This window comes from Natator depressus, chromosome 3 (genome assembly GCF_965152275.1).
Source record: "Natator depressus isolate rNatDep1 chromosome 3, rNatDep2.hap1, whole genome shotgun sequence".
Classification (NCBI taxonomy): Eukaryota; Metazoa; Chordata; order Testudines; family Cheloniidae; genus Natator; species Natator depressus.
In genome coordinates, this window is record NC_134236.1 from 93,705,384 (window position 1) to 93,727,770 (window position 22,387).

The 22,387-nt window shown below is 39.1% G+C and overlaps 1 protein-coding gene and 1 long non-coding RNA gene across 2 annotated transcripts in view; one reads left to right on the forward strand and one right to left on the reverse strand.

Moving 5' to 3' along the window:
• The window catches only part of TBC1D32 (TBC1 domain family member 32), a 183,272-nt gene that overhangs the window by 157,642 nt on the left and 3,243 nt on the right, over positions 1-22,387 (reverse strand). The window contains exons 3-7 of the mRNA XM_074948323.1: positions 20,409-20,563; positions 13,628-13,789; positions 4,364-4,541; positions 2,740-2,811; positions 1,200-1,319 (exon numbers count right to left, since the gene is read on the reverse strand). Of these exons, the coding sequence (XP_074804424.1) occupies positions 1,200-1,319; positions 2,740-2,811; positions 4,364-4,541; positions 13,628-13,789; positions 20,409-20,563 (687 nt within the window). The remainder of the gene's footprint in view (positions 1-1,199; positions 1,320-2,739; positions 2,812-4,363; positions 4,542-13,627; positions 13,790-20,408; positions 20,564-22,387) is intronic.
• On the forward strand, positions 15,760-17,453 carry LOC141983974 (uncharacterized). Its single transcript, XR_012638593.1, has 3 exons — positions 15,760-15,853; positions 16,567-16,663; positions 16,773-17,453. It is a non-coding gene; the product is annotated as an uncharacterized LOC141983974 (long non-coding RNA).

Genomic DNA, 22,387 nt, shown 5'->3' on the forward strand with positions numbered 1-22,387 from the left:
AGAAATAATGAAGTTCTCTTCTGAATAGAAAAAAATCCTTAGTATATTCATTTTAAAATTAGTCCCGTCAAAATGAGTCTACACAAAGCAATATTTGGATATCAGTCATATACCCACTGATTTAAATGTGAATTGAACTGGCTGCATAAAGCTTGTCGGAAAAATGGCAACTGAATGCAAATACTGCACTATATACCTGTGAGGTTCCAACAAACATATGTAAACTCTATGCTGAATAATTTGTCGGGTCTGATGTGAATTGCAGTAATCTCTGCCAATCTGTCTCACTTTTTAAGGTCCTTTATCTCTTCACACTCTAGTCCAAGGCATGGCCTCTTAAACAATGATCTTCAGGTTCAGATAATCAGAATTGGACCCAGCTTGTACCACATTCTACCGGAATGGGAAGCATGGTACGTTCTCCAACTGATTGATATTATAACATGTAGATTAGTTTTCACAGAAATTCATTTGACTGCCTAAAACTAATGTAGGCTGACATTTTCACAAGGACCTAAAGAAATCAGGCACCAAATTCCCACGAAAAGCCAATGGATGATGGGCATGTTGCTCAAATTTATGCCTTTGAAAATTTCTCCCACTAATAGCTCTTCTAAGAGTTGTGGCACTCCTTCAGGCTATATTGGAGTGAAATTACTGAATAAAGCAGTGTGCACTACACTAGACAGACATAGTAATTAAAAAGTGTTACTTTTTACTTTAAAAAAATGATCTGTATCTGTTTAACTTCAATGACTAATGAAATAAGATTGGAGAAAGGAGGTCTTTGTTAAAGATTCAATACAAACACCCGCACCCCTTCAATTAAAGTATGAGAACACACAAAACACATCCTCTGAGACCTCTAGCAAAACACAGATATTTCTAAGGGCAAAATAATCAGAAAAAAATCTATAAAAACCAAGAACAATATTTAGGCATCTTCACACATTATAAAAAAAATCAATACAGGGAACAAGTCCAGTTATTACAGAATCCTGTGCCAGTCACCTTTAAATCAAGTGCTGGAGAAACCTGGTAAGCTGTTTTACCTCAAGAACAATTTAACTGATAAATATACAAATTAGTTACCTCCTGCCAGACCACTGGACTACCATGTCACAAATGTACATGTTTATTCCTGTGAACTGTTTAGTATGGATAAACATCTGATTGCTACATATAAACCATTTGCTTACACTGGAATCAGGATCCGAGAGAGAAATTGTCAGATGTTTACGCAAATTAGACCAACTCTCACAGTTAAGTACATCAGAGGGAGGCACAGAACATAATGTCTGCATTGCTTCGTGGCGCACCTGAAATAATCAAGAAATATAAACAAAACAATGCTATTAACAGCACCATTACAATGAAATACTTAAAAATGTGATTTTTGAGGGGAAACAGTCCATAGTGATAGGACGCAAAAAGCAAGAATTAAAAAAACAAAAACAAAAAACAAACTCATACCTCTTCTGCTAGTAGACTGTTAAGATAATTTGGACAAAACAGTGAGGACAACACAAAAGCATGTATTTTTTAAAATACATAATTAAATTAATCTAAGGATTATGTGGATTCCTATTACTGTTTTGCTCTCCTATAGCAACTATGTATTTTATCAAATACAAGATTTATACAAGATCATTAAATTGCTTTACTTTATTAATCAAATGCCACAACCTGGAGTAATAGCATTGCAAAAAATAAACAACAACAAAAATGAAGCAATTTACTGCCAGACACCTTTCAGGGACATGCTGGCCGCTGCTTCCTGCAGCTCCCATTGGCCAGAAACAGCGAACTGCGGCCACTGGGAGCTGTGGGGGGCCATGCCTGCAGACGGTCAATGTAAACAAAATGTCTCGCAGCCCGCCAGCAGATTACCCGATGGGGAGCATGCCAAAGGTTGCCGACCCCTGTGTGGGGGAAAGTATTGCTGACCTGACCCTATCCCACTTTGTGACAAGACCTATGCACTATATGCAGCATAGGCAAGAGCAGTAACGCAAGAGACCTACAGGCCTGCATCCTGTAAGACTTAGCTTAAGCTAAGAGCATATGCTGGGCCGTGGTATTTTCACCCAGATAACAAACTAGGCCAACCGTTCACCCTCGCTCAAGTCCCTAGCTGTCTATTATGTACAACCCCCCCAAACCTGCAAAAGCCCCTAGACAAAACGCTGCCACAAGCATACCACAGATCTTGATAATAACAAAGTGCATCAGCACAATGCTAATTATAAAACTATTTACCTTGGCTCCTTATAAGGCTTTATTAACAATGCTTGAGTGATAAAAAAATTAAGGAAATGTATCATTTACTGAAATGTAAAAAATTATACAAGACTGGTATTATAGGGGCAGGACAAAAGGAGACTGGGGTGGCACCTGTGTGTGACCATCTGTGACTCCTTCTCTCTGCATGCTTGTATTCAAAATAAAAGGACCTCAGACTGTTTGAACCAAAAGAGATAGTGTGACTCATTTTCCACAACACCAGAAATGGAATGATGGCTGCAACTGTAACTATCGTTATTATTATTTATATTATTGTAACTATAAAGCTGAAGTCCATAGGATGAAATCATGGACCCACTGAAGTCATTTACAGTTTTGCCATTCATTTCAGTGGAGCCAGGATTTCACCCATGTTTATCTACAGGTGCCATATTCTCAAATATACCATAAGTTTTCATTTTTATGAGTGATATTTTAGATATTCTTTTGACTTACCTCCTTAGGCTGAGCAGGGTCAAGCCTTTCCACAAGTAGCTGTAATTGTTCTTGATTCATGAATGTATAACTCTGTAACACACAATGTAAAAAGTTCACTTAGTAAATCCTATTAAAATGCACCATTAATGACTAAAATCATCAGACTTTATGGATATAAAATTTATTTTTGAACAATTAGGATGTTAGCATTTATCTTAATGAAACATTAAAGTTGAGATTTTAAATGGCCAAATTTCAGAAAATGCAAACTTGAAGTTCCAGTAACAAGATTCTGTCTTCTCCATTCTGCCTCTGTATTACAAAATTATTATAGAATGCTAGGTAATGTGGCATGCAGTTAATAATATAGCATAGTATTGCATGTTGGAAAAGAAATACATATATAGTATTTTATTGTTCTTCCAGTAAAAATGCAAAAAGTTAAACTGAATATTGTGTTTATGTAAACTTTACCTTGTTCTCACATTCTTTGCACATATTTTGCAGATTATATGTGTCCACGCACTTGCATGCTCACAGATATTGTAAATGCAAGGAGCCATGTTTTCCATTATTCTAAGGCAACAGAACTGCGAAAGAATTTACCCTTTGCAGAAGAATCTGGCTGCAGAATCTAAGCTTTCATTTTTTAAAAACGATTCAACTCTGCTACTACTCAACTGAAAAGATTCTTCAGATATCATCTTTAAAAAATCACTTCAAGGTTCAGACCATATGTGAAGATATTCAGACAAAAGAGTAACTTTTTGAAAAAAGGTATAATCAATTGAAAACTGGGGTTTACAGTGAAAGTGCCATCTCATCCTTAATTATAACATCACTAGTCACCACTGTAATGGAGAACCATAAACATCAAATTAATCAAGATCACAAGTGTGGTTAGATGTTGATAGATATTTGGCTGTGTGTGTGTTCCCTTGGAGTGCTGCCCCAGCCCTGCACAGACAGCTGGCACGGCAGACTTTGAGCGAACCACCCAATAACCACAAGATCCCTTAAGGGATGAAGGCACCCAGCCATGTTTATTATCAATGAAGTACGGTACTAGTATCCCGCAGACTCTACCGGATCACTAATAGATGTATACCCATAACAATGGACCAGCTCAGTGAACAGTGGGACTTTCCGTTCCTCCCTAGGTTAGACGATGATACTCCCTCTGAGATATATACTCATACCCCAATACAAGCAAACTAATACTGCCCCTCTGACATAGTTAGTTACTGCCCCCTGACGTGGCTAGTTATCATCCATCACCTTGTACATGTTGGTTTGATTAAAACATTTAAATTCTGTACTGTCATCCTGACCTTATCTTTTAAGAGGGGTCAGTGTGTTCCTGTTATCCTTGGGGAATGTTTTTGTACCATTCTCAATATTTTGATGTTCTGGTACTGGTACCACTTAATATCAGGATGTGTTTGAGTGAGTACTCTGTGACTAGCACTTCTTAAGACTATGTATTTCTGCAATATTAGCCCTGTTCTTGCCAGATTCTGTGAGCAGGTCCTGCCTCGTACCAGGCCTCTGATACAAAGGCTCATGTCTCAGGCTCTCTTTCTACTACAAGTAGAAGTTTCTTACTTATTTCACAATACAGGTCCAGATCGTAATATCATACCCGATTGAATGATGAGTCACTATCAGAGCAGTTGTCTGTATAGTAAGTACTATGTTGCTCTTTCTTGGTTTTCCTATGCATCTCCTTATTACGCATCTGATCTTCTTCAAATTTGTTAATCAGAGATTCCACCACCACCATCATGACATTCTTCAAGGAATGCATCATTTCTCTGTACCTACGAAGTCAAGGTTATGTTAATACTAAACATAAAAATCACTAATTAAATTATAATGGAATAAGGCATGCCATTACATTTACATTTCACTCAATTTACTCAATGAACTAAAAAGGTTTTAAAATAAATAAAAAACGCTATACAGATCCCAAGTAATTGTGCGTGCAAACTTAAAAACTACAGATATATACATTTTAAAAATAAACCAAAAAGCTTTTAAATTTTATGGCTCTCCTACAACTATTCAAATAACAATACTAAAATTTATAACAAACAACATAGGGACCTGCATTCCCAGTTTTGTCACTAATCTGTACTCTGCACTCAGATGTCCTTCAATAGGAATAATGTGCAAGCCAACAGCAGAATACGGCCCTAGCAAAATACAAGAAACCAAATCTGATCCTCATTACCGTTTCTTTCTCCGCAAGTTTAATTAAGGTTTTTTCTTCCACAAAAGTCCTCTGCAGAAGCAGCAGTACAGAATGCATGGACAGAGTAGCCCTCAGATTTAAGATCTTAATAACCAAGTTCATCTAAAATGTATAATGTTTAATAAACAAGAGATCCACATGGCTATAATGTAACTAGCCATGGTGTTGCGCAGAATGAACTTCGACCTCAAATATTCTCTTGCAAGTCTTCTTCCTTCATCAAGAATCAGTACCGGAAGATTTAGGCTTCTTAAATTCCTCAGTTTCATCTTCCAACCTCATTTGTTGTTAACCTCCTGTTCTGCTTCCTTTTACCTAAGTTCCATAAACCTTCTTTAGAACCATGCCCTCTTTTGTATGTTGGGCATGACCCCACCATTACCGTTGTCTTGTTCTCAGCTGGTACAATCTGCAACTTACCAGGATTGTCTGTGACAAAAATCAAACTAGAGGGGGGTTAAGAATACACTGTAACTTCTGGTTTCAGAGTAGGAGCCGTGTTAGTCTGTATCCGCAAAAAGAAAAGGAGGACTTGTGGCATCTTAGAGAGTAACAAATTTATTTGAGCATAAGCTTTTGTGAGCTACAGCTCACTTCAGGCCTCCCCCCCCCGCCTCCCCATCATCACTGGGCCAGTGGAGAAACAGGTGACTGCAGTTGCCACTGGGGGAAGTGGCCGGACAGTTGACTGCAGGGCCCCTGGAAGGGGGAAGCACAGATTGTGACACGGCCAGAGGGCTGTATCGTGAAGAGGACGCCGCGGTCCTTGGAGTAATATGGGTCCAAGACCAGATGTGATGGGGGCGAGGCACCCTCAAAAGGCATACCGACAGGTGGAGCGAATCTCCAAGATGGCCAGCAGGTGATGCCACCATGGTGAATCATACCCATCACATTTGTCATTAATACAACTGCATTAAACACTTGTATCTTTGTTGTCACAGAAACCTGCTGCCCCAAGACAGGCTTTGAAGATGCTGAACCACCACTGACATAAAACCAATCCAACATGTGACTTCAGTTATATAACCGCTTGCTGTCAACCAAATATTCAAATAGATAAAACTATTCACTCATTTGTTGTTAATACCACCATCTGCCTGCAGTGTTGGCAAGACATTTTATAGGTAGAGTGCATAACTTCAGTTTTATCATCATTGATCTTAAGTTCCATTGATTCTACAATTCTTCACAGCTTTTCCAGCATTAGATGTAGTTGCTCAGTAGTCTCTCCAAATAAGGCAACTGCATACTCAAGATCCTTTAAAAATGAATCTTTAAATTTCACACCACCTGTTTTGGCCTCCTTCAGCTTTGTCATCAGATAGTCTATTAGAACATCAAATTATGTAGGTGAGAGAATGTATCTCTGGCCTATTCCTGATTCTACTGAAAACTAGTCTGTAATAATTGTTGACCCTTGCCCAACTAAGTGTACCATGGAAAAGTATTCATTAGGCACACTGAATCATTAAGTACCCCATACTGACATAGCAGTAACCATAGGGCTCACTGATGCACTGAGTCAAAAGCAGCTGCAAAGTCAATAAATGCAATATTAACTTCCTTTTTTGCTCTAGTCATTTTACAAAAGCATTCCACAAGGCATAAATAGAATGGATTGTAGATCACCTTTATTGAAACCACACTGGTTGCCTCTCGTTAGAGTTGAGACAATATTTGATCATCAAATATGGTAAATAAGGTAATATGATCATAAAAGCATTCCCTGGGACTGATAACATTGCTATTCCACAATAATTTGAGCAATGATGGCTTTTCATTTTTTGGGGGGGTGGGGGGGGTCGGGAGGCATGATGCAGCCCCTTTTCCAATCTTCTGGAATGTGACTGGTTTCCCAAACTTTTAAGACAACTCTACGAAGCCAGTGAACTAAACCCGGACAGCCACTCTTTAGCAGTTCTTCTGAAATGTTATCCAGGTCAGGTACATTATCATTTGATAACTGTTCGACCACAGGTATCACTTCCTCTAATGTCACTGGCATATTTTCTACTGAGCTCATTTTTGGATTAAATTGTAGTTTACATCTCGATAGGTATCTCTTCATTAATTCTCAAAAATGCTCATACCAACGCTTAAATTGTGCATCTATATCCTGGCAATATTTTCCATTTTTGTCCTTAATTGGTGGAAGTCTTGAGAATGGATGTCTTATTATGACATTCAAAATCTCAAATATGCATTTCTGGTCATGTCTCTCAGAGGCTTCCTCAATGTGCTGTGCCATACTATTCCACCATTGACTATGGTCATTTTGATGGACCCTCTTAACTACTTGATCAACACATTTCTTCTCCTCTATTGTCCATTTCCTCCTTTTCCTCATTAACTTGCCTCAACTTCTATTGCACCCATTCAACACTGCACTTCTCTTTTTTCCCCATAAGTTGATGTTATCATCTGTAATCCTACGTTGTTTTTTCATACTCCTTAATTCTAGCTGTTTTCCAGTGATCTCTGTATCAGATTCCCAAAATAAAGTCCACTCTTCCTCTGCAGTAGACAACTAGTCATCCAAGATAGAATATTTATTGGAAATCGCCACCACATAATTGTTTGTGATAGCTTCAACATGAAGCTTATCAACACTGAAGCATTTTGATGCAGTAGGTACTAAAGCAGAACATCGTTTCTCCTATTAGGAGTCAATGATCAGATTCCAGAGCAAGATCAGTATTCCTAAATACCTGTACATCCGAGACGAGTTTAGTCACAGGGTTCCAAAGTAGAATGTGATCCAAGGCTGAACTGTTGCCCGATGGATACTGAAATATATACTTATGATAATTCCTGTCATGAAACCAGGTAGCCATAAAAATAGTTCATGTGGGGAAGCAAATTTAAATAAAATGCACATCATTATCGAGTCCCTCTTCCAGTAAGCTGTGTGGCCCCAATACCAATTCAAATCAATTTCTGTAATGACCAAAGTTAATGTTTAATAAATCCCCTCCATTCAAGAAACAAAATAGAGATGGAGAAAAATAGTCAATTGCCAGACCTTTGTGAAGTCAATATGTACATACATGAAAACAAAACTTGATCTGTAAAAGAGAACTATGCAATAATGTTAAATTTTACATGTATAATAGTGGTTTTCATTCTGAAGGAGGTCAAGACACTTCACAGACTATATATGTTCAGCACCTCTAAAATGTAGCCATATATGAGATGCAGGGCAGCTGCCCAGTGCAAAATTTGCATGCTGCACAACACTGGGCAACGAGCAATTTTGGTCAAGCATCTGTATAAAGAAAATAAACAGAGTCATTGAGATCTTTGGTGCCTCTACACAGCAGGCATAGCTTGTGTATTTAAAGTTTGCCCAAAGACCCACAGACAGTAAACTGCACTACATTTATATACACCTCAAAATGATAAAGAGCTTGACTACCCAGAGACTTAGTGAATGGCACATTCATACCATGGCTTGCTGTGCACCAAGTCACCACGTGAACCCTGCTACCATGCACTAAAAGTTCCATAGTGCACTTTGACAAGCCACATGGCAAGTTAGTGCATGAGAAGCTAGTGCACTATAGATTTACATCCTGGCTTGCTGTGCATGAAGTCTTTATGCAGAAAAGCCCAAAATAACCGAGTTAATGCTGTTGGGTTTTGAACCTAGGAATTCAAGGAGTTTGGGTATTGCAAACTTAATGCTTAAAGCATTAAACTACTCCCCCTGGTATTATGCTAATGTAAGCTAGTATATCTTTTGAGGGAGAAACAACTAAAGAAACTCAGACTTCACATTAAAGAACAAAGCTGGCATTGCAACTGCTCAGGTAGGCCCTGGGCCCTGATCCTGCACAATTAAAGTCAATGGGAGCTTTGCCATTGACTTCAGTGAGCGCAGGATCAAGCCCTAAAGCCCAGATCATGCAAGACTTAGACACATGGGTAACTTTACACATATGAAGTTCAAAAGCTTAGTTCAAAAGCACGTCTCACAAATTATTATATTTAGTGCCAAAAGGAAAGCCAACAGTGGTTGGTTAAGAACTGATTTGTAGTCTCTAAATGTAAATGATTGACTTATAAAAGATATTTTTGCTTAGAGTGACAAGATGTCCCGATTTTACATGGACAGTCCCAATTTTGAGGGCTTTTTCTTATATAGGCACCTATTACTCCCCACCCCCCTTAATTGTTTACACTTGCTATCTGGTCACCCTAATTTTGCTTTGTGTTTCTAAAGTAATTTGTGAATAACAATTAGGCACTAATTAATGAATTTGCTCATGCAAGGATTTTATCCTGCAATAAAACTTCTAATTTCTTCTTGTAGTATGACCTACCCATATATTACCAAAATTATTTCAGAAATATTATCATTAAATCTATAGCTCATAATCAAAAGCTCTAATTCTCAAGACAGACCCCCATCCACTTAAATATATATCCAGTTAATAACAGGAAGACTATAGTTATCCACAACAGGGGCTACGATAGTCTTGAAATCATACCTACTGGACTGTAAAAAGAAAAAGAGTACTTGTGGCACCTTAGAGACCAAAAAGTGAGCTGTAGCTCACGAAAGCTTATGCTCAAATACATTTGTTAGTCTCTAAGGTGCCACAAGTACTCCTGTTCTTTTTGCGAATACAGACTAACATAGCTGCTACTCTGAAACCTACTAGATTGTGAGACCCAAACAGAAGATTATCAAAGCACTGATTTTCTTGCAGTCATAATGTAACAAATTTTGGAACAGGTGACATGTACAAGACACTATTTAAGCATAGTTTAAAACTTCAGTTATTTTGTTTCCTTCTAGATGTGAAACATTTAAAATGAATTTCTATCAACACAAAAACAAACTTTGATTGTTTTCACTTCCTACTGAACTGAGAACTTAAAATTAAAAGAAATGGTTTTGGTAACAAAATCACTTTCTATTCATAACACAACAAACAGAGATTAAGTTTATACTGTGCAACAAATGTGTATACACAAAAATCATTTTATCTGCCTTAGATAATACAAAGACACATTGTTTTGTTCACTAAAGGTAAATTGTGAAACAAATAGAAGGTGTTTTTCTTTTCATGTTGTATAAACATGACCTCAAAAACTGAAAATAGTAATTTCTGTTTTTCAACATTTCTCACTTTCCTTTCTTCGTTGGCTTTCAAGCATAGTGATATTGTAAATTGAGATTCAATATTCCCTCTCCCCTGAGTTCGGGCTGGAGAAGAGGGAGATTTCAGTGAAACATCACTATTCATAGAGCCTTGTGTAACAACATTGTTCATGTTCCCCAAGACCTAGTCTAGGTCCTCCGGCAAAAAAAGGAAAGTAAGGATCTGATGTAACAAAAACAAGCAGAAAAAAGATGGGCTTATTTGTTGTTGAGTTTCTTTAAGTGTTAGAACAGCTTTATACATCATAAAGTAGTAATAAAGAATTTTTTAAACTTTTTTTATGATTTGCAGATCACTTTTGAGAGAGAGGCCAGCATATGGAATCGTGATGAGGCAAGGATTCAAGTCCTAACACAACCAGTAAATTTTGGAATCACAGTTGCTGTGACAAAGTGTTTCTCAATTTCAAGATTCAAGGCAAGTAGGTTGTTTGAAATATCAAGATTCATCAGTACTCAACTAGATTTTAACTTTGCACTGAACGCCCAAGCTACAGATAAATTGCCTTTTTTTTCCAGTTTGTTATTTCACCTGCTTTGAAACAGAAACTCCAAGGATGACTACACACGGATTAAGGTTGTGTAGTTTCACCAGGACTTCTGGAAATACAATTCCATACACTAAAAGCCATTTTGTATCACTACTCACCAATGTTCTAATTCAGTGGTTCTCAAACTTTTTTTTCCATGGACCACTTGAAAATTGCTGAGGGTCTCAGCGGACCATTTAATGATCTTTCCAAATGTTGTTTGTACCGTTAGCTAACTATTGTAAAGTGCTTTGGATAAAAGCGCTTTATTAAAAAATCTTAATAATTAACTTTTTTTCTTCTACAAATAAAAGCACACAACTCATATTTTAATATCAGTAGTCTTAACTTTCTAATGTGATGGATTTGCCCTCTCCCGCACATCGCAACAGCCCCCAAGCTGGAACTGGGAAGGTGGGGATCTCCCCCACCATGGCAGCCCCCAAGCTGGGGTTGAGAAGGAGGGGAGGGTCTCCCCTGCCGCAGCAGCCACAGAGCTGATGCTGGGAAGGAGGGCTGTCTCTCCCTGGCAGCCACAGCCCTGGAGCTGGGGAAAGTCACCTCTTTCTCTGGCTGCCACAGCCCTGCAGGTCCCAAATTCCCCCCACCCCCTCTTCTCACCCTACTGCCCTCTCCCAGCTACGCCCTATTCCCCCCAAGGCCACCACCTCACTTTACATGTGCGTCTTCTCCAGGGTCCAGGCACCTAATTAGTGAAGCCATGCCTGAGTGGCTCCACTAATTAGGTGAGTGGCCCTTCATTCTTTTGCGTGCGGCCGCCCAGGTGCACAACTTAGAGGGAACTATCCGCAGACCACCTGAATGGAGCTTGCAGACCACAGTTTGAGAACCTCTGCTCTAATGAATCGTAACAGCTATATCTTACACAAATTTGAAATTTGCACCACAAAGGCTCATTAGAAAGGCCTCCAGGCCTAAAGGGTTCCTTCCAATGCCATTTTAAAGTCTATGGGAAGGGAGGGAAATCAAGAGAATCTGCAAAGAAGGGATGGCTAACCAGGTTGTAAGAATTATCTGGCATATACATGGGCTTTCCATTTAAGGTCATGCCTTCACTAAATAAACCACTATCTCAGGAAACTGGCTACAACTCACATGTCCCCTAATATGATTTTATGATGAGATTACTGGTTCTGTGGATGAAGGGAAAGCAGTGGATGTATTGTTTCTTGACTTTAGCAAAGCTTTTGACACGGTCTCCCACAGTATTCTTGTCAGCAAGATAAGGAAGTATGGGCTGGATGAATGCACTATAAGGTGGGTAGAAAGCTGGCTAGATTGTCAGGCTCAACGGGTAGTGATCAATGGCTCCATGTCTAGTTGGCAGCCGGTGTCAAGTGGAGTGCCCCAGGGGTCGGTCCTGGGGCCGGTTTTGTTCAATATCTTCATAAATGATCTGGAGGATGGTGTGGATTGCACTCTCAGCAAATTTGCGGATGATACTAAACTGGGAGGAGTGGTAGATACGCTGGAGGGGAGGGATAGGATACAGAAGGACCTAGACAAATTGGAGGATTGGGCCAAAAGAAATCTGATGAGGTTCAATAAGGATAAGTGCAGGGTCCTACACTTAGGACAGAAGAATCCAATGCACCGCTACAGACTAGGGACCGAATGGCTAGGCAGCAGTTCTGCGGAAAAAGACCTACGGGTGACAGTGGACGAGAAGCTGGATATGAGTCAGCAGTGTGCCCTTGTTGCCAAGAAGGCCAATGGCATTTTGTGATGTATAAGTAGGGGCATAGCGAGCAGATCGAGGGACGTGATCGTTCCCCTCTATTCGACACTGGTGAGGCCTCATCTGGAGTACTGTGTCCAGTTTTGGGCCCCACACTACAAGAAGGATGTGGATAAATTGGAGAGAGTCCAGCGAAGGGCAACAAAAATGATTAGGGGTCTAGAGCACATGACTTATGAGTAGAGGCTGAGGGAGCTGGGATTGTTTAGTCTGCAGAAGAGAAGAATGAGGGGGGATTTGATAGCTGCTTTCAACTACCTGAAAGGGGGTTCCAAAGAGGATGGCTCTAGACTGTTCTCAATGGTAGCAGATGACAGAACGAGGAGTAATGGTCTCAAGTTGCAATGGGGGAGGTTTAGATTGGATATTAGGAAAAACTTTTTCACTAAGAGGGTGGTGAAACACTGGAATGCGTTACCTAGGGAGGTGGTAGAATCTCCTTCCTTAGAGGTTTTTAAGGTCAGGCTTGACAAAGCCCCGGCTGGGATGATTTAACTGGGAATTGGTCCTGCTTCGAGCAGGGGGTTGGACTAGATGACCTTCTGGGGTCCCTTCCAACCCTGATATTCTATGATTCTATGATTATAAATATGGTTCTGATGTGTAACATAGACCAGAGAATTTGTATGCAGACAGGATTTAAAAGAAGCTCAACTAACCCACTTTAGTTGAATTACAGCTTTCAACATATGTATATCTAGATAATCATGTTCTATGCCCACTTAAATCTATAAGGAAATTAAAAAATTGTGCATGAACAAATTATTTCTCAGATACACACATTTATATTTGACAAAGACCTCATTTCTCTCATAGGACTATTTGTAAATCAAGTCTAAAATTTAAAATACAGCTATTTGAGTTTAAGTGCCACCAAAATCCTAAATAATCCCCTAACCCTACAAAGTCAGAAATCTTAAATAGTTCAGTGGATTGTCTTCAAACTTTCCTAGATAGCAATATACTTTCATTTCCAAGATAAGATAATCATGGGGAATTTCAACCCAAAAGGCAACCTGTTAGGAAAGTTATAAATGACCAAAAAAAAAATAGATTTTAGAACCAAAGTACCTTCATCCATAAATATTCCAATTAAGATATGAAAGGAAAAAAGAATAAGTTGGGCCAGACAATCCTGCCAACTGCATATTTTTAAAAATGGAATTTTATATGTATCCTGTGCACATACTCACTCTTTTGATTCACGAGTCTTCTTAGTAACATGTTGGACAAGAGTGTCATAACCAGATCCTTCACCCTGATTTTGAGCAGAGGTACATTTTTCTGTTTCTTCTTCAATCACAGAGCCCAGGGTGCTACATATGTATTGTCTAAGGTATTTCACAAACTCATAGCTGCAACAAATATCCAGAAATTAAAATGCAATGTATTTCATGATATTCATCTTCCAAACATCTTCAACATTACATATGCAACATTTTTCCAGCAGACATATCTCTTTAAATATCAGTACTTTTAAGAATTAAAGAGGAGTTTTTCAGCTGAGTGAAAAGTTCAGCACCAAACCGGGGGTGCTGGAACAATTTGTATAGGTGGGGTGCTGAGGGCCATTGAACCAAACTGTAAACCTTGTATATGATGGAAACCATTTCAAAACAGGGAGTGCTGCCACACCCCTAATTCCAGAACCTATGCACCAAACAATTTTGCTTTCCTTGCATGTCTTCAGTATCGGTATATCATATGGAAGGGATATCTCAGTAAGTCATAATTCCCTTTTGTGCCTATGAAAATCTTCCCCTAAATGCAAAGATCTATATTGATCAAGGCTGCACAGTCAAAAATCATAGTATTAGTAAATGCAAAAGTTAAAGCTCTAAGAAGAACATTAACTTGAATGCACTGATAAAAAAGTACCTTGAAGCATACACATTTATGACAATTAGTAACAACTGATCCAAGCTATACATGTAACTAGGAAAATTGGAAGAGAAAATGACCTAATGAAGGGAACAGTGTTTTATGGCTGGGAGGAGAGAGGAAAACTGCTGCAACAGGGAACAAGGGACCAGCATGACAACGCTGACTCATCCTCTGCAAACTGGATGGGCAGAAGGGTTTAAAAGGGGCAGCCCTGTGTGGGAAGCCCCCTTTTACACGGAACAGGCGGAGGCAGCACCTACCCTCCCTCCCCTTTAGGTGTTGAAATACCAGGTTTGGTCAAGACCTGCTGTGGGCAGTGCGCTAGCCACCACTTTTTATGGCGGGCTGGAAAGGAATTTTTCCCTTACCACCAGATTGGCATAGGTGGATTTGGGGTTTTTTCGCCTTCCCTGCATTGGGTTCAGGAAGTGCTTTTTTCATGCATGGCATGAAGGGCAGTAGGCTGTATGTCACAACTCATTATTTAAGTGTGGGGCAGATGTCCAGTGCAGGTACTCCACAGGGAAGGTATACAGTGACCAGATAAATGGCTTAGAAAAGGACTTAAAAAGGAAAGGGGGGGACTCCTAAGATTGATATGGCAGGAGCCAACCCCCTTTTCTTATAGCCCACCTTAAGCCTCCTTCAAGAGGGAGTGGATGCTAAAATCCCAGCAATGGATTGACTGGGTGGATCTGAATGGAAAAAGAGGGGGAGCTGGCAGAAGCACACCAGGTAATTATGGAATGAACATGGGGTTACCTGCACTGTACAGTTTTTTATCCGCCAGGTAGTCCCACACATCTAATAATAAAGTTGCAGCCTGATTAAATCCACATCAAATGTCTCCTGTCCGTCTTTCGGTATAGCTGGACAACAGCACATATAGGCTAAGCAGTTGAATTAAAACTTGTTCAAAGCTTAACTTTTGAGTTTCCTGACTTTTTTATTTTAGCTTTGCAATCTTTACATCACATTAATGCAGTCTCTTGCATTTAAATTACTGGAGTTAGTCAAGGAAAAAATCTTCCAGCAGAACTAGTGAGTTCTTGAACCAACCAGTACACAATTCACTAGTTGCATGATTATGCCCCTCCAAGCAAGAAACATCCCCATTCAGGACAAAAGTTGCTTATGTCATTAAAGCAAATGGGACATAAGCATGTGCTTAAGTGCTTTACTGAATCAGGGCATGTCTATATTTAGAGGTGTACCTGGAACCTTAAGGAAATTTTCTGTGTTGTAGTTTCATTAAGCAATTTTCAAATAGTCATAACTTTGTTAAATTAGAATCACTGGCTTTTCAAACAAACAAAAAGCAACAGTCCGCACTGAGGACTAGTCTGTAGCTTCACGCTTATTTGAGGCAACTATTTTTTTAAAAAGTTGTCCAGACTACATGAGCCATATAATCTTGATAATCTGTTTATTTTGCATTAGGGGCAAGACATACAGCAAGTTACCACAACAGTGACTGTGCAACAGTTGTTTATGGGATTACACTACATTTTCATTGTATCAAATGTGGATACAAGGTGAGAGTATGTGAGCAGGTACTTTGTGTGAATTGAGAAGGATCAATATATGGAGTGGACATGCTTATATATGGTGTACTGGCTTTTAATATGAACTATCCAATCCTGGAAAGTGCACATGAAAACAAAAGCAACTATTGCAGTTGCAGGAGTAGTTTCTTTTTTCTTGAACATTTTAAGAACGAGTAAGAGAGTCAAGTCATTTTTGTTATCAAGTATTTCATATGATGTTCTTTTCATCAGATTAAACTTCTGGCTACCTGAAGTCACTTTAAGTGTAATGGCTCTAAGTTATTTCCTCTTCCATTTATTCCCTTTCATATTTGATTGTCACTGCTTGTAGAGGTAACATAAATGCAGCCCAAGGAAAAATGTAACTCTTTAGCTTCTCTGTTCATTTTCTCTCTCCCCTTTCACTTGTTTATAAGGTTAGCTCAGCCATTACTATTACTATAAAAAATAGCACTATGGCAGTCTGCCGAATGAAAACTTTCGTAAGTCTTTTTTTCTCATTTTTTTTAATGGCTGGGGTGTTTGCAGAAAATGTATTTTTGAAGTAACTGCTTCATTCTCACAAATAATAATAATAATTTAGAGATCACAGCACAGTGTATTTGCTGCAAAGACGGTAGTCCTAAAGACAGACTAAATGTATTTGTACAGTTGACACTACAGTGTTGCTCCTTGCAGCATTCTTTCATCTTTTTCACTAGCTCGTAACAAAATAATGGAAAAGTCAAATTTCTGCATGGGCCTGCAAGTTCCATTCAAGCTATATTGTTGGTGTTCCCCACGTCTGAAGAAAACAAGGTAAATATGATTATTTTAAAAAAAAAATTCTAAGGTCCTAGATTATTGATGTGAATCAGCTTTGATGAACTTTGGAAAGAGAAATGTCATCCATTCTGTCCTTCTGCAGCAGACTCAAATTAAGGGCTCCATGTTTCCTGCTGTTCAACATCAAGGAAGAAGAAAAGGGTAAAGGAACACCTCAAAACTTAAAGGCACTGGGGGAGCAGAGTCTCCATTGCATATTGCCACCCCTTTGAGAACCAATGAAAGCCCATCTAGACCACCAGGGATCTATGGTTCAGTTGAAAGAAGAATGTCACAGGGGTACAAATCCAGTGCAGTGACTGTGATCCATGCTCCCATCAAGCATTACGAAATTCATTGCAACAGTTAATTCTGGTCAGATTAGAATTAAGTATCTTTGACTCCAAACTGTATTACAGCACAGACATAAGAGATGGGGGACAGTCAATAGTAGTGTGGCTCACACAGAAACTTGCTAAGAAGAGGGAAAAGCTGAGGACCCACAAGAAGCTAACCCTCATCTTTGGCTGCTCCAGATTGAGACTGCTTTCCCCATAGCATTTCTAGGATCATCTCCTTTCCTCGCTTCCAATCCCTCCACTCAATTTCTTTGAACACAATGAGCTCCAGAAGATGAATTTTGTAGAATTTTCTGTGTACTTTTGCACCATTTGTGGAGGGGAGTATGTTGCCAGAAGCTACAAATGCTTCTTCAGAAACATCAGAAAACTTAATTTCACATTTTATAATGTGAAAGTCACCTTATTCTAATGAAAATGTGTTATTGGCCAGAAATTAAAATGTAATTTTAATACTGATATCTGTGCAACCACTTTTCTTTTCGTGTTCAGTATCTGCTGATCTAGAGCAGCAGTTCTCAATTGAGGGTCTGGGGCCCCTTCAGGGGCTGTGAACAGGTTTCAGGGAGTCCATCAAGCAGGGTCAGCATTAGAATCAGTGGGGCCCAGGGCAGAAAGCTGAAGCCGGAGCTCTATCGCAGCAGGGCTGAAGCCCAACCACAAGCAACTTAGCTTCATGGGGCCTCCTGCGGCATGGGGCCTCTTGCAGCCCGTGGCCACAGACAATTTCCCTGCTTCATACTCCCTAATGCTGGCCCTGGATTTTATATACAGAACAACAGTTATGGCACAGGTAGGCTGTGGAATTTTTACAGCATGTTGGGGGGGGGGGGCCTCAGAAAAAAAAAGCATGAGAACACCTGATCTAGAGCTCAAATTCTGATGGCTGCAGCGATATTAGCATTAAAATGGCATTAACAATTGCATAATACAAGTTACAAGTGAAAAATAAATTTTAAAAATAAAACCATTTAAGACTTAAATAGCCTTGGAAAGCCAGTTAATTGACCAGTTAAATAATGTCAGATAACTGCCTATTATTTGATCATGGTCAAATATTCCAACAAGAATTCCTCAATGTAGGCAATGGCCTACCTTTTTTTATTGCATCCTGGTGCTCGTCTTTCATTTTTTAGAACTTCATTTCATTGTTTTTCACATTTTTCTGAGTTAATATAACTCAGTTAAGTAATTTGTTTTTTGTAATTAGGCATAAACATCTAAGACTAAGCCTGTTGGAGGCCATGTGACAGATTTCTGTTACCAAATGTGCCTAGGGCATCAGGTGACCAGGCTGAGGCCGCAGGATCTTTAGGGAGGAGATGATGGAGCACACCACGTAACTGACTTTTAAAGCTTTATTGATAAAATAATAAAACAACAGCAGAGAGTGCTGGGGGAGGGAAGGGGTTCCCCACATCACTCAGAGGGAAGAAAGAAAGCGTTAGTGCCCCAAGCCCTAACCCACTTTTATACTCACACACGCACTACCCGAGGCTGGCCACGCCTGGGTGTAATGTAAGAAGAAGAGAGGGAGGGGTGGACGGGAGTTCTGTCCTGTGTGCACAGGTTGTCCAGGGTCCTCTGTTGATCTCTGATTTCCCTCAGCTCTCAGAAGGGAGTTTAAGTCCTAGGTTCTTTTGGGGGTGTTTTGTTCAGCAACCTCTGTTCCCCGTGCTCTTTGTACCAGTTCAACCCGGCTCACTGCGGCCTCCTCGGCTTTCCCAAAACACCCCCCCCCATTGGCCTTTGCCGTCTCATTCTTTTTTCACTGTAATCTCTGCAGCCCTGCTCCACTTAGTTCTCCTCTTCTCATGACTGGCGGGGGGGGGGGGGGGGAGGAGGTTGGGTAAAATGTGAACGCAGCTGCCGACTTCTCATCAAGCCTATGACCTTGGACCGGGGCCAGCGTCTTATCTTCGGACTGAGCTAGCTGAAGTATTGAGTTAACCCGTTCTCTGCTCTCTTCCTCCCTCCCCCTTTGGCCTCTCACAGCCTGCAAAGGAATCTTCCACTTCACACTCACAACTCTGACTCGCCCCAAAATGCTTTGTGATGCTTGCAACAGCGTTAGCAACATGCACTGCTGATCTGCCTTCCCAGGGAACCCCCGGGGGGGGGGGGAGGGGGACCTGGGAGTGTGACAATAAAGAAAGTCTTGCTTTTTGTTTATTTTTTACTGTTCTAATTAATCAGTGCTTTAAAATATTTTTGGCGAACATTTGACTGGTCCACTGACCATTTATTTTTGGACTGCTCAAATGCACAACCCTAAATCTAAAATCATTAACAGAAAACATATGAAGGCATTAAAATTCTAAATGTAGTTTTAAAAATAGCTTAAAGTAATTTCTATTTTTTACTTTATTTACTGGCTATCACCCAAGTTCAGAGATGTCGGGTAGCTCGCTACTACTACTACTACTGACAACACATCACTGACAGCTAGTTAAAGTATAAGAAGTGCAGATAATGCACTACCTAGTATTATTTAAAGATATTTTTGAGGTCACCAGCTTTTGCAGAAGAAATGAAGGTCACAGAACCCAGGTTTTAACAATTAAACAGCTTTCAGTTCATCTAAGTTAGATGGCTTCTCTCAGGTCTCACAACTGTGTCCTAAAAACTGCCATGTAGCAAAATATATTCTATTGGCTAGAAGCCTGTGCACAAAACCATTACAATATTGTGTTTGTGTAATGGAGGTGAAGTGCAAAGATGAGTGTGACCTCAAGAGAATTTGAGCACAGTACGTAGGTAAATATGTGAGTGTGCATTAGCACAAGTTGGACATCCAAAAGTCATTAGAGATAATAGAGAAGATTTTCAGTTTTATTCAAAATGTAATAGGATTTCTGTTAGAAACTAGAATTTATCTTATCAAATGTATAAAAAGATAGTTGGCTAAGGACTAATTGTGAAAGTTGCCTGTAAACGATCGTATTTTAGCCATCTTGTTTGTATTTCACCTACATGAAGAACAATAATAAGGACTCCAACAGCAATTACAAATATTGTCTGGCATCCTTCAATTAGGATTTTTTTCTAGCTCGTTTGTCTCTGAATGTAGCACATTTATCAGAGTTAATTAAATACATTTAGAGACAATGGATTTTCCCTGAAGAGTCATTTACTCTATTGATAATGTTTCAACCAAAGAAGAAAGAAAATACCAACAGAATTAAAAAAAATAAGAACTAGGAAAAATATAGTTTATTAAATCTCTGAAGTAACATTCTTCTGGAGCTCATCAGTAATAGGGAAGTTTAAAGTATTTCTTAATATATACGTCAATATAGGTAGTAAACATTTTCCCTTCACAGAACAGTTGACAGCACTTAGATGACTCCATAAAATTAAAATAACAAAAATATTTTTACTTGTGAAAATTTTCATCTGTTTCTTCCAAATGTAAAAGAATCTCTTCTGCACATTCCACTGATGGTGCTCCTATGATTTTTTCCTTCACACTCTGCAGTAATTGTCTGAGCATAGACTGTAACAGAGCTTCATCTTCACAAGAGAAATGAGACATCTGTGTGAAACATATGAAAGTACTGTAACTGCACATTTCCCAGATCTGTTTTCTCAATATCCTAAAATAAGAGTACTAATCTCTCATACAAATATCACTTTTCTTCCTCTGGTCACCAATAATATGAAGTTATACCCTCACTTTGGCAAAAATTGTAATACACATATAAATGCATTCATACACAGAAAGGATTTAATAAGTTTATTTCTATTTATGAGTGCCCTACTTCAAAATGGCAAAGAGATTTCTTATCTACTTAATTTAAATTGAAATAGGACACTCTTAATCTGAAATAAAGATGCCCACACACAGCCTTACACTGAAATAACTAAAGGTGAGAGAACTACAACTGATTTATTTTGTTTCCATTTTGTACGCAGACAAGCCCTTGAACACTTACTATTCCGAGGACTAAGCCTGTTAGATAGCAGCAGATATAAAAATATAGGGGCCTCCTCACCAATAAGATCTAGAGAGAGTACCTGGATGAGAAACCCAGAAGCCATCTCCCAAACCCCCATATACATAAGCATGGCTGAAAAATGAAAGGGTGTTGTGAGTCTTATTAGGAAGATGCCCTGGGACTGGGACCCCTCTTATAAGCACCTTCTTTCATACCAGGCTCTGACTAATAGGTGCTTGATAAATTTACTGCATGAACCAGTTTGCATCTTAAAAGGGAGAAATGACTTTCTTTTCTCAGTCCACCACAGAGCCTTCTATAATCCGAAGGATCTCTCCTATTCAACATCCTCCCACAACCTCTGATTTTTGGATGCTCTTCCCCAAGGCCTGAATTGGCTGGTGCTCATAGTTTTCCCAACATCAAGAGCAAAGTGAAATTGACATAAGTTTTTACTGTCACATGGCTGTCAATATCTCAGTTGCCTGACCAGAGACTTGTCAATTTCACTCTACAGAGGCCTAAGAAAACTATGAGCAGCAAAAGTAAGGCATTAGATCTGTCTGTATGCCACGTCAGCAAGACATCCTTGCGTCAGCTCATGCTGTGAGGGTTTACTCTTCCATTTTTAAAAAAGAAAAGAAAAAAAAGGGCTTTATTTCTGCCTCAAGTAATGGCTTAAGCATCTCGTTCTCCAAGGAAAGTTTCCTACTCCCCAGTGCTGATTGGATTTGTCATCATCTGTATCAAGGAAGGATGATTTTGAGACTATTACTTTTTTCAAATCTCAAAAGCACCAATCTTAAAACCTGTAAGCACCTGTATATAAATCAGATATGCAAAGTTAATACAATCTGTACAATGAATAACTGCCACTAACAACCACTATTAACAAATCCAAAAAACAACCACGCAGAACAATTTAAGGACCCACTTTCCGCAAAAGATTTCTAATATTTAAAACCTGAACAATATTTCAACAACAGTCAATAACGTTCACAATTTGAGGCATTCATCTAATGATAGTAGAGATTTTTATATTCCAAAAGTGAAATCAAATTGTGGCAAAACATCATTGATTAGTGTCATATTTAATACAATCCAGGGCATGCAACTCTACTAAAATATTATTTTCAGGAATTATTTTAATTGGTTTAACATTTTCCTTTGCCAAAATAGTAAACTTGTATAGCAACAAGAAAAGGAGTACTTGTGGCACCAAATCCTGGACAGTCTCTACGTAAAAGAATAAATGGACACAAATCAGATGTCAAGAATTATAACATTCTTAAACCAGTTGGAGAACACTTCAATCTCTCTGGTCACGCGATTACAGACATGAAAGTTGCAATATTACAACAAAAAAAACTTCAAATCCAGACTCCAGTGAGAGACTGCTGAATTGGAATTCATTTGCAAAT